Source organism: Coenobita brevimanus, chromosome 12 (assembly GCF_032717465.1).
Source record: "Coenobita brevimanus isolate Jiangsu-jjx chromosome 12, ASM3271746v2, whole genome shotgun sequence".
NCBI lineage: Eukaryota > Metazoa > Arthropoda > Malacostraca > Decapoda > Coenobitidae > Coenobita > Coenobita brevimanus.
In genome coordinates this window covers 1,712,501-1,725,723 of record NC_136965.1, presented here as the reverse complement: position 1 = coordinate 1,725,723, position 13,223 = coordinate 1,712,501, and the positions used below count along the sequence as shown (strand labels likewise).

Sequence of the window (13,223 nt, the reverse complement as noted above, 5' to 3'; positions counted from 1 at the left end):
ATAAAAACGCCTTTACATGACCTCCCAGAACAACATCGTCATGAACACATCTTGTTTACAGCGTCATTGAGTGTGTTTGGCCTCTGTTCTTATCTTCCCGAGTGAATTTGTACATGGTCCTCAGCAGTGGCAGACTATTGAGGCCGACACATGCCTTTTTTGGAAATCTGGACAGCTTTTCCTTATATGATAGGCGGCCTTGAGTGAAAGAAGAGCAGGAGTATCGTGTCTCATTTTTCCATCAAGCTGCAACTACTAAGGAGTTAAAATAATCGCCGAGTTTCTGGAGCTCACTTTAGCGGCCACACAAACATGAGTAAAAAGTAAGTATATCTCAGGTTCAAGGGCAGTATTTATGGAAACTTGGAGGGGAAAGTTCATGAGAAAAAGGAAGAGAGGTGGTGACTTTTTTTCTGACGTCCCAGGTTTACTGTTTAAATCTTCAGTAAATTAAAGAAAAAATGCTTATTAACATTCCATTACAACCTGTAAATTGTCTGCCATTAACCCCCACATACAGTTGCAGTTGTATGGAAAATGTTGAAATATTTTTTAACATCTCTTACTTCACACAGAGGACTGCCTGATGCACAGTTTTTAGATTACTTTCATGAATGCCCTCGTATCAGACAAAAAAGTATCAAGGGTACAAGGACACATCCATGCAATTGTTATGCTGAGTATGAAATATGTTAATGGTCTTTGTAATATGAAGTTTTGTACAATACTGGTGCTGTATAATAGGTAACGATATGCCAGACATTGAGTGTTATTGATATAGTACAGTATATTATTTATTTTCGTGTATTAATTATTTTATGTATAGATGGCTAGGCTTGTGAGGTGAGGTCAGAATAATGGGGGCGTGAATGATTGTGTGGCTCATTTTATTGTCAATCCTGTTCTTAGTTCTGCAACTTTTTCACTTTCTTTTCCCTTGCTTGTAGATCTTACCCCTTTGCTTAGGAGGGTCAGGATGATGATGATGATGATTAATTAATTATATTTTCTTCTTTTTGCTACAGAGGTGAGGTATTAAAAGTTGTTCTGCCGGGAGATGTGGCTATTCAGCTTGATTCAGATGGCACGAAAGATGCGATCTTCATAGGCCCTGGGCTACGTCGGCAAGATCGTTCCATTTATGCAACTCGTTCAGGTGTTTTGAACAGATCTAGTAAAAACATATATTATGTGGACTCCCAGGAGAAGCGCTACATTCCCCAGGAAGGTGAATTTGTGATAGGAATTGTTACAAAGAAAAAAGGTGAAAACTATCTTATAAACATTGCAGGAAGTGAACAGGCTGTCATTTCTCAGTTGGCTTTTGAAAATGAATCAAGGAAGGCAAGAAAAGATTTAAAGCCTGGAGATTTGATATTTGGAGAACTCTTAGTTGCAAGCAAAGATATGGAACCTGAACTAGTTGCTATAGATGTTTTTAACAACACAGTAGGTATTGCAGCTCTGCCAGAAGGTGGCATTATGTTCCACATACCATTGCATGTTGCTCGCTTAATTGCAAACCCAAGAAACACCTTTTTGAAAGCAGTTGCCAAGAAAGTTGACTTTGTGATTGTGGTTGGTTTCAATGGACGTGTTTGGCTGTCTGCTAAGGAATTGAATGATATGGTTGCTGTCATGAACTGCATTATGATGCTGGAAGTTTTATCACTGGACAAAGCAGAGAAAAATATCCAAGCAACCCTAACTGCCTTCTCAGGTTAGCCATAAGGTTAGTACAGTACCGTACAGTAGCCATGTTATAAGACTTTTTTTTTTTTTTTTTACAAAGTTAATAAGGCACTTGATGGTCCAGTGGTTAAAATACCTTGTTCCAAGTGATGGTCATGGATAGGTTCAGTGCTCAAGAGGTGACTGAGGTTTTTCAATATTACCAGTACCTTGTACTAGGTAATGCCCATCACAAGAAGTAGGTTTGTCCATGTTCTCAAAGGATTTTTATTTTATTTTTTTAATGTCAAGTTAATAAGGCACCTGATGGTCTAGTGGTTAAAACGCTGCATTTTGAGTGATGGCCGTGTGTATGTTCAGTGCTCAAGAGGTGACTGAGGTTTTCAGTGATAACTTATAGGATAATGCTATTGTGGGGAGGAGGCTGGTCATCTACCCTGAAATATACTGAACTGCAGTAGACTCTGTACCTTGAAGAGAGTAATATGGGTTTGATTGCTTTAAAATAAGGATGTTCTGTGATTATTTCATTTTGTGAACAGTTGCGTTTCTGTTGCGTACCGGTACCGGTATCAAGTTTTCTCATAACAGTATTTGCACCCTACACTGTTTGTGCTGTACTGAATGTGAGGCATAGCGGCATGTGAACAGATGATAACTATAATCTGTATATTTTCTTACAGTGGTGATAAGGAGGTTGTGGGAATATTTCAATTAATTACTAGTTGCTTATCTTTGGGTGAACATTATTTTTCTACAGTATAACTGCTCTCGTCTCATACAGCATTCATTAAATATGGTGTGTTATAAAGGGAGGCCCATATAGACAGTAATGCCCTTCGTCTGTTCTGCTGGGTTCATTCTCATTTGTTATGGGGACAGCTTAGTCATCATTATCTGAGCCTAATTTGTATTATTTTTATTCATTTCGTATTCCCACTGCCACATCCACATCAGCAGACTGAACCATCTCAGCAGCACGTAAAATAACATCAGGCAAGTTACTAGTGGAGCACTGTTTATGGGATACCCTATATAACTGGGAGATGTTTTATATATTCATACAGTTAGCCCTTGTTTAAAGTAGTTCTGTTAAGTTGCTGATAAAGTAACACCGTTTGTGTGATTCATTATGGCATTCAGTCATTTAGAAGTGTGGAATGAGCGTTTTTTGCGCCTTCAGCCTTGCGGTCATGAGACAGAAGCTATTTTAATTTTGTTTCATGTATAATAGCATATTACCTTAACATATCTTAGATTTTAGGTGAGAACTGACTTAATTCTTTATAGCTAAATAAGATATTTCTTTATTACTATTGTACAGGCATTAGACAAAGAATATACCTGTACAGTAATTTAGAGGTCTATGATTACCTGTTACTGTATAGCTGCGGAGATTGTGCTGTTGCAAAAATTTTTTACTTTGGTATCAGAAAAATAGTACAAGTTACAATGCAGCATCCAGATATTACAGTAATCCCTCTGTAAAATGAAGTAATTGGGGAAGTAATGGAAATTTAAATCCAAAGCTTTGTTAAACTACGGTATGTGTTTAGTCATTTTCATGGTGTACAAACTCAGGTTTGTTATGCAGCTGACTACCCAGTACAGTTGCAACCAACCCTAGTTTGTTAGATACAGTTAGCACCTCAGGTGTTCACATTTTGTGTTCTGATACAAGGACAGTATTCTCTGGCTTTAGATGCAGTCTGACACTTTAAGTGTTCACATTTGGTGTTCTAAATATCTGTGGCCTCTGATACAGTACGGTATAACACCCTAAGTGTTCACATTTTTTGTTCTAATTTTCTTTGGTCTTAGATGCAGTTTAACACACTAAGTATTCACATTTTTGTGTCCTAATTTTCTCTGGGCTCTGTACAGTACAGTTGAACCCAAGCTAAGTCATCACATGGTCGGTCGGTTGGTCACATCTTCCATATGTACCTGTACACTGTACTGAACTTTCTCAGTATTTTAAAGGATTGTTCAGTTGGCTCAAAGAGTTTGTTTAAACTGAAATGCAGTTGATCAAGGTTTGTTTTAAAGAGTATTTATAAATTTTTTTCAGAATTCTATGGATATTTGATATAAGGTAAAGCTTGACGTTGTTGATTGATTGCATGAAATCTGGAGTTTTTAACCAATTTAATCCAGTGATATACTTTCTGTTTTTATTCTTGCTACTTCCAGATTATTTTTAATCAACTTTGGAAGAATGTTAGTAGTGGTGGGGTTAATTAAGAACATATACAACCACTCCAGTCTGAGATACGGTATATTTTTTCTAGAGCGTATTCCTTCGTACTCTCAGTTTTAAAAGTGTGATCATCAGTGCTGTGAGGGTTAGCTTAGCCACACCAGCCAATAGTGGCAGAAATTAATGAAGAAAAAATTTGGAGAAAATATACTTAATGCCCTCATTCATATGATTTATTCCTTATTTCATTTTTCATACCTCTAAATGACTAGTGGAGGTGTATGGCATGTAGGAGGACTGCTTGGCCTCATGGAATGGTCTGTAACTAAAGCCTATGCCCAGAGTTGTACATAAAAGAAAAAGGAAAAAATCTGATATTTGGTATGACAGAGTTCCCTTGTAATGAAAGAGATAATAGAGGCAACACAGAGTTCAAAAAATCTTGAGCTAAGTATAATACGGTAGTCTGTAAGTAGCAAAAATAAATAGAAAAATAAACATTTGATTGAAATGGTTAAGGAGTACAGTAAGATGTTGTTATTTGTCACGTATTTGTATGTTTTATACTTTTTAATCCATCGTACGTTACACCAAAAATTGCATATTAAAGGTCCATTCTTACCTATAAAACCGGTTTATTAATGCCCTTCAATTTATACTTCAGTTTTATGGTGCGGAAAAGCTTATAATATTTCAACGACTGATAATGTTATGATGAGAATGGGTAGATTGAGATGGTTTTGGCATGTGGAGAGGATGAAGGATAACAGCTAGGTGCAGAGGGTGAAAGGTGTGACTGTTGAGGGCAGAGATGCGAGAGGCAGACTGAAAAAGACCCGGGATGAGGTCGTAATGTGTGATGTCAGGATTAAGAGACTGAACAGAGAGGCTGCAAGAGACTGAGCAGCATGGAGAGCTGCCATTAGGTGACCAGGGATAAAGCATGTAACCGTATTTGAGCCGCTATAAATGAACGATGGTGAATGACGATAACATCCCTAACTTTAAATGAGGACTACTATCCCCTTCTTTATTCTAACTTGGCCTAAAATTGCTATCTCTCTGTCTTCAGTGCTCAGTTGTAACAGTAGATTTACGTCAGAGTATGATATTAGTCACAAAGAAGTGCTATGGAAAGGATCTAGAACTGAAGTATTGTTGTTTACATTCATTGACCTCTGTGAAATGTAGTGCAAAAGGACGAAAATCTTGAACAAGTTAGAATAAAAAAAGTATAATGCAATTCTGTAACTGAGTAAATCATATTGTATATATTGTGGTTACATAGTGGAAAGGGTGATAAGAACATACTTTTTTTCTTTTTCATTTATTTCAAACCTCCGTATAAGAAAAATATTCAATTATAAGTCTCAACAATATTTATGGGTACAGGTAAAATCAATAACAAACAGAAAACATCGTAAGAAAATACATCAGCCTTGCTATGGTAAAAAGTGAAATCCTATGCTCATAAACTAAGGAGACGCACAACGTCCTTACCAGTTTATATCAGTGTTTAGCATCTTAATATTCTTGTATGTTATTTAGGCAATCTCTGTAAATACTACAGAGATATAAATAACACACAAGACATTGTTATATGTCTCATCTTTGCTAGTTGTTGTGCATACAGCATGTTAATATTCTTTGTTATTTAGACTGACTAAGAGGGTGTATGTAGGTGAGGTTGAGGGAGGGAGAGGGAGGGGAAAACTGGGGATGAGATGGAGGGATAGAGTTGAGAGGTATATGAGGGAGGGGGGAGTGAGTTAGGGGGAGGGTAGTCAAATGATGGGTGACAGAGCGACTTGGAGGCGTTTTTTCTGCGGCCAACCTTTGCGGGATTAGGGCGTCGGGCTATAGATAGATAGACTGTTAATACTGCAGAGATATAAATGACTACAGAATATTATGACATAGTCTGATAAATCGATTACGCCATCTTAGGACCATGTCCACATCAAATGCCTGTAGATGTGGGTGAGTACAGTCAATAGTTTTGCATCACTTTAACCCTTACAAGTGGCTTACTGAACACGGCTGAGTGTGGGCAAGACCTTCTGTTGGTTACGACGATGCAGAACTCCCACCCACACCAGCAAGCATTTGTGTGGGCACGACCAAAGGCAGGATAATAGGTCGTGTTTATAATGGTGATGCAATACTATTTTACCAAAGATGAGTTGCTAGGAAGTCTCCAGAGTCAATGAAAATACTGCTTAATATTAAATTAACTTGTCTAGAGCCAGCCAGGACTCATGACAGTTATAACAACTTCAATAAAACAACAACTAAACAACAGGTGTATAGTAAAGAAGAGTATAGGTAGTGGCGTTTAATATGTGTACTGAGTAGGGTTGTTGGTGCATAAGTCTACAGCGTTTGCAATTGTGTGGGTTTGTGTTAATGACTCAATAGTGACATGAAATCTTTCCTACCACTAGGCAGTTTCTTCAGGTTAGGGAACATCATTCGTAGAAATGGAGTTTGTAGCAGACGCCATTAATACCTTCAGTTCAGTGACCCTATTTCTTGCTCCTGTGACTACCTTTCTGCTCTGTTCTGCTTTGAGGAAACATCAGAGTGAAGGACTGTTAAATGAGCTTTGTTAACTAGCCTACTTGCTGGGCAGGCTTTAGTGCTGGAGAAGGATGTTCTTCATATGGTGGCACTGATATAATTTAGCGACTCCTGTGCTTGGTTTGACGTTATATATGATCCTCAACTACCTCCCATTCCCCCCAAAGGAGTATGGTGGACTGCTAGAGCCGGGCAGCATCACCCTGCAATCCATCGTGTTCACTTTTTTGATGAACTTGGGGCTACAGCTGCTACTACTACTGAGCAGGGTTCTCCATTAACAGAACAAATTGTCAGCAGCTAGCCAGAATGAAATATCTTTAGCTGCGATTAATGATCCTGTAAGCGATTTCTTCATTTTGATATCAGAAGTGTTTTATTTAATGCAACTAATGTACACTGCAAACCTCATTACTTGTATAGGGTAACTAGTTAATACTGGACTAAAGTAAGAGATTGCACAAAATAAATTGATAACTCTCAAGGGGAAGACTACCGTATGATTATAACATCATGAAAACAGTGCGTGACGGTGATAAGATGACATGACTTGTGTACATGTTTTTGTGTGTGTGTTTCAGAATTATGTGTGTATGTATGTACAGTACCGGTATCTATAAATCTATATGAGTGTGAAACTGTCCGAGAGAGAGAGAGAGAGAGAGAGAGAGAGAGAGAGAGAGAGAAACAGTGCATTAGACAACATTTCCAGTGGACTGTTGTGCCTGATTAACCTGTCCCTGTTGCTGTTGTGGGTCTGGCTGGTAAGGGACGAGAGAAATGGTGTACCGGAATCCCTCGTTGCCGGTAACATTGTAGACGATGGTCTGGATCATGTTGTCAGGTCGTAAGTAGGACCAGGAGCCCATAACGTCACCATTGGGAAGCTTTATTTCAACTCGGTTGTGATAGTTGTTTGTTTCTGGGTCAGCCACTTCGTATGCAAACTCGTAAGGGATAATAGGCTGAAAATAAGAGAAGGAGTTGTTATTTAGTACGATACAGCCATGAGTGACCAGGGCCAACGAGGAGCCCAGCAAGTCACCACTGGGAAGCTTTACCTCTATGCAGTTTTGGAAGTTCATCACTGTGTCGGTCACTTCTTACTTAAAATGTAAAAGAAAAGGGACTGTAAGCTGAGGGAAGGAGTGGATTTTTATTTACTACAGTAAGTCATTATTATGTCATATTTTGTATGTTCATTTTCGCCATAAAATCCACAATGAATGATGGAAAGAATGCATATTAAGTCTCCACTGTTACCTAGAAAGCCAAATTACAAGTTTTTCCCAGTTTACAGTACTAGTGTTTGGCAAGTCATGATTATTTAAAACACATCTCTTATAACCACGACTGCCTGTACAGCCAGATATATTGAGTAGAGGCAGTTCTTTACCTTTATTGTACACCAAGATCTGCTGAGGATGGTGCTGAGTTTTTAAAAGCTAATATAGTAATTGGGGGAACCTTAAGTTTGTACCGATGTGCCACGTGGCAAAAGAAAGTTTACCAAGTACCCTCTGCATACAGTCCCAAGCAGCAAGGCAGCAATGAGTTGAGATGCGTGTCGTATTCATGAATAGAAAATAGTTAGTGTTATTATGGTATTACCCCTGTATCGCTTCATATATATGTGCACCCACACCACCCTCACACTTGTACCTCTTCGCTCTGTCTCTCCACCTTATCCTTAGTCTCCCCTCTCATCCTCGGCCGCTCTCTCCCCTTCTCTTCCTTCTTTATATCCCCGCTCACCATCACCCCCACTCCTCTCCCCCATCCTCAGTCTCCCTCTCTCCTCCACGTCAAATGCATACACTCTCCTAGTCAATCTTGCATTCTCCACTCACCCCACAAGGCCAAACCATGTCAAGGTACTCCTCATAATCTAAGTTAACCAGAGCATCAGTCAGCATGAACCCTCCGACGGGCAAAAAGTTAACCAGCAACCAATTCGAACCAGTTGCCTCATCTTTAGCAAAAACAAGAAACCGAGAACAATTTTTTTGTATTTTCAAGTGACCTACAAATTTAACTTTCACGTTGAGGCGTTTGTTTGTATTCTTTTATTTTATTTTTTTTTTTAATCTGGCGGAAATACGTAACTCCTTCAGCTCAAATAGGAAGTCGTGAATAAATAAATAAATTAATCGTGGAATATCTTACCCATTGCTGCTCGGGTTGGACAGCTGCTTGGTTGAACTGTTGTTGCTGTTGTTGTTGTGGGGAGGGGGCGCTCCACACGGCAGCCACGCATACGGCCAGCACTGCCACCGCCTGAAGGAGACAGTCGGGCTTGAGAAAAAGAGAGAGAGAGAGAGAGGGTGTATGTGCATACGTGTGTGTGTGTGTGTGTGTGTGTGTGTGAGAGAGAGAGAGAGAGAGAGAGAGAGAGAGAGAGAGAGACTACATGATGTTTTTCAGCTAATCATTTAACTTAGACCTTAATGTGTGTGTGTGTGTGTGTGTGTGTGTGTGTGTGTGTGTGTGCGCGCGCGCTTTACTGTAATAATATTCACTCAATTATCCGTACATTTATCATTTATATTTACGTAGATGAAGTAAAGATCTCCATCAGGCCATCATATACTCTTTTATTTTCGCATCAGAAACGTAGGGACCCGGGGCTAGGCTATTGAGTCCGGATATTTAAAGTGAGTGACCAGTCTTTCTTCCCTAATTAGCACTGCGTGAGAAATAAACCCATTTAACCCTTGGATTTAAAACTATGGGCTACAAGTAATTGGGGCACCATAAGCCACTAGACCACCTGGCCTTTATTGATATGGTTACCACCCAGCGTAAGAAATTGTTTTCAGAGAGACCAGTATTTTTGTCGGTTAAGGAAGCTCCCTAACAGTTCTTCCTTAGCGATTTATTTTTAGATACGGCTAGTTGATATCCTTATGTATGTTATTTATGCAGAGTATGGCGGCATTGGAAGAATTTATATAACAATAGGACAGTAAGGTGTAGTAAGCAAAATAAATCGCTGAGGAAAAGGTGTTAGGGAGCTGAACCGACTAGAATACGCGTCCTTAATCCCTCAAGCTCGAAAAACCATTATTAAGCTAAATAAAAATCACCTGGAGTAAGAGAGAGAGAGAGAGAGAGAGAGAGAGAGAGAGAGAGAGAGAGAAATATATATAATCACAAAAATTCACCTTCATTGAGATAGGTCGAAGATGAGTAGATGTTTAGACAGGTGAAGAGAAACTGACCAGATTTGATTCCTCGTCTTTCTGGCTGCATCTGAATTTAGAACAAGACAGGTAATATGAAGAGTCTAAATATCTATATAACTGTTCAGAGCAGCAAGGAGACATTTTAAAATCACATTGCTCACCCTTCATGATAATGGAGTTGGGAGAGGAGGAGGAAGAGAAGGAGAAAGATGAGAAGGAGGAGGAGGAGAAGGAAGAGGAGGAGGTTGTAATTTGGTCAAGTTTATGAAAGGTAATTTGACTTTTAACCCTCGAATTAATGGTTATATTTGAATCTTTAAAGTTCGAAATTGTCTAAAAAGGCGAGTAAAATCGTCTAGAAGTAGCAATATTAAGGCATAAAATCGCATTTCTTACCTTCATGATTGAGTTGGGAAGAGAAGTGGGGATATGTTTTTAGAAGTTGATGGAAGCTGATTTTGACTTTAGCCTTCGAATTGATGGTTATATTTGAATTTTTAAAGTTCGAAATAGTCTAAAAAGCTGAGTAAAATCGTCCGGAGGTAATAAGATTAACGTATAAATTCATATTGCTTACCTTCATGATGACTGAGTTGGGAAGAGACGAGGGGATATGTTTTTAGAAGTTGATGGAAGCTGATTTTGACTTTATCCGTGGAATTGATGGTTATATTTGAATTTTTAAACTTCGAAATAGTTTAAAAAGCTGAGTAAAATCGTCCGGAGGTTGTAAAAGTAACGCATAAATTTATACTGATTACCTTCATGATGTTTGAGTTGAGAGAGGAGAGGAGAGGAGGCTGCGTTCTCGTTAGGCCAAACCCGAAGAAGGAACTGATTTGCCTGCACCCAAACCTTCCTATTTATACAACTCGGACTTCACATGACCCAAGCTCACTAGGTCAAGACTGAGAGGGAGTGGGTAAGGCAGGTCACACCCACAGCTGCCCCCGGGTATGAGGTGACCTTATCGGCGTAGTGTGCAGGGAAAGGTCAGGGCGTGTTCCCGGAGTTACTAAAAAACGGACATGATGCAAGCGCTGTTGTAATTTTGGCGGGATTTCTAACATCTTAACACCTCTTCCTTCCCTGTGCTCTCTCTCTCTCTCTCTCTCTCTCTCTCTCTCTCTCTCTCTCTCTCTCTCTCAGCGTTTTACAATACCGTACTGAGTTCATAATGTTTTCTTGATTTTTATTTTTGTAACTTCACTTATCGATTTCTGAAAGCCAAGGTTGGACATTTCCGTTCAGGTACGAGATGCATTGCGATTTGGGATTATTTTTTTCATTTTATATTTCAGAACATTCGAAATTTCCTTTTTAACATATACTTGTAGAAATATAATGTACGCAACTTGAATTTCTCCATGGCTAATATTTTGAAAGTCAGAATTAATTATATCGGATTGCGTACGATGTGCATTGCGTTTCGAGATTGCATTTTCGGGTTCATTTTGAAAACATTCGAAATTTCTTCTTATCATCATCATCATCATCATCATCACATCGTCATAAATCATCATCATCATCCTTATCGTCATCCTCATCCTCCTTTTCCATTTTTTCTTTTTTTATTCTTTTTTTTTTTATACATACACAGATATAATCCATGCAACCTGTGTTTATCTTTGACTAATATATAAAAGTCAAGGTTGGAACTGCACCGTCGTGAATGAGATAACCTCCGTCAAACTTTCCATAGCATTTTGGTCCCTCACGCCCCTCACAGATGACATTTTGAAAGGGGAGGCGGTGGCCGAGTGGGTAGAGAGGTGGCCTGTAGTCTTAATGGACCCGGGTTCGAATCCAGGCTGGGGTAAAGGAGCAATTTCTGTCTATCTATCTATAGCCCGACTCCCTAATCCTGCAAAGGGGTGGCCACAGACAAAACTCTCCAAGTCGCTCTGTCACCCACCATTTGACTGCCCTTCCCCCAATTCATTCCCCCTCCCTTATATACCTCTCAGCTCCATCCTTCCACACCTCATCCCCGGTCTCCCCCTCCCTCTTCCTTCCTCCACATCACCTACATGCATCCTCTTAGTCAGTCAATTTAAGGATTTGAATTAATTAAAAAAAGTCTTTAATCGCCGACATGTAAAAATACCCCCGCTATTACCTGTACCTACACCATTTCTGTATGAGACAGCCTTAGCATGTGTTCAGTATGGATGGTGGGTGTTAGCGCCGAAGTGGTGACATGTGGAGGTGTAATGTATGTAGGAGGACTGCTGAGCCTCAGGGAACGGGCTGTGAAATCTATTTCCAGAGTCGGACACGAGAGAAAGAGAGAGAGAGAGAGAGAGGGGGGGGAGGGGGGACGACTTCATGTGGTGGCACTGCAGGAAATTTTTCAAACGAGCAAGAGAGCAGTACATAAAGATCCTAATATGTAATTGGTAAAATAAATCGCAAGTAGATAGTTGTTACGATTTTTTTTGAAGTAACCAGAGTACATGAGGATCGTAATACGTAATCGGCAAAATAAATCGCAAGAAAAAAGTGTTCACGAATTTTCTGAAGTAAGCAGAGTAGAAGAGGATTTAAATAGGAAACAGGCAAAATAAATCGTAGGCAAAGAATTGTTACGAACTTTTCTGAAGGAACGAGTAAGAAGATTTAAAGTTGTCTGAAATAACTAGGTAGAAAAGTATCCTAATAAGCAACAGGCAAAATAAATCGCAAGAAGATAGTTATTACGAAATTTTCTAAAGGACTTAGAGTAGAAACAGAAAAAATCGTAAGAAAAAAGTTGTTACGGAATTATCTGAGTAAGGATCAATGTACTTATTATTCACGTTTATTCTTTTCGTTGTTCTTATTACATTTCAGGTTAGGACAAGTGACGGGGAAAAATGCTGTGGGTGAAAGTATGAAAGGTTGTGTGTGTGTGTGATGGCTTCTGTAATTATCTGTATGCATGACTGGAGTGGAATGGTGAATGAGAGAGATGAAGTAGTATTATTATTATTAGTAGTAGTAGTAGTAGTAGTATTGGTGGTGGTGGTGGTTTTGGTGGTGGTGGTGATGATGGTGGTTGTGGTTGTGGTTGTGGTGATGGTAGTAGTAGTAGTAGTACCGTAGTTGTTGTTGTTGTTGTTGCTCTACCCCAGTCTGCCTGAGTAGACCCATCGACTTCAAGCAAGCAGTCACCTTGTCCATAGTAGTGAAAGAATTATTGACTTTGAGAGGAAATAAGTTAGAGAACATTCTGTAACATTGATTTCCGTAGCAGAAGAAAATATTGAAAAACCTACTGTGTGTGTGTGTGTGTGTAATCGTTTATGAGATACACTGTTACCCAAACCCAGTAACTGTGATGAAACAAGGAAGGAGAGAAGGATAGGGTACGTAATAAGTCGCAAAGAAACGGTTACTAAGATGCTTCCTATACCTCCCAGGCCATCAGAACAGGGGGGGGGGGTGCTGGGTGGATGTGAAATTTGAAAGTCGGAGGTGCCAGATGGATGTGAAATATGCAGGTCACATAACAACAAAAACCCCGTGATGAAAGGCAAGAGGGAAGGGTAGGGAGTCGTGGTGTTAGGCAATGAAGTAGCCGACAT

General features: G+C 39.4%; 2 protein-coding genes across 2 annotated transcripts in view; one reads left to right on the top strand and one right to left on the bottom strand.

Moving 5' to 3' along the window:
• The first annotated feature begins 220 nt into the window (after nucleotides 1-220).
• Nucleotides 221-13,223, top strand: part of LOC145413228 (exosome complex component RRP40-like) — a 26,666-nt gene continuing 13,663 nt past the window's right edge. The window contains exons 1-2 of the mRNA XM_080282963.1: nucleotides 221-323; nucleotides 1,026-1,732. Of these exons, the coding sequence (XP_080139089.1) occupies nucleotides 313-323; nucleotides 1,026-1,725 (711 nt within the window). The 5' untranslated portion in view covers nucleotides 221-312 and the 3' untranslated portion in view covers nucleotides 1,726-1,732. The remainder of the gene's footprint in view (nucleotides 324-1,025; nucleotides 1,733-13,223) is intronic.
• Nucleotides 7,168-10,240, bottom strand: LOC145413662 (uncharacterized). Its single transcript, XM_080283319.1, has 3 exons — nucleotides 10,235-10,240; nucleotides 8,639-8,749; nucleotides 7,168-7,437 (listed from the first exon to the last, which is right to left on the bottom strand). The coding sequence occupies exons 1-3, from the start codon at nucleotides 10,238-10,240 to the stop codon at nucleotides 7,168-7,170; spliced, it is 387 nt and encodes a 128-aa protein (XP_080139445.1).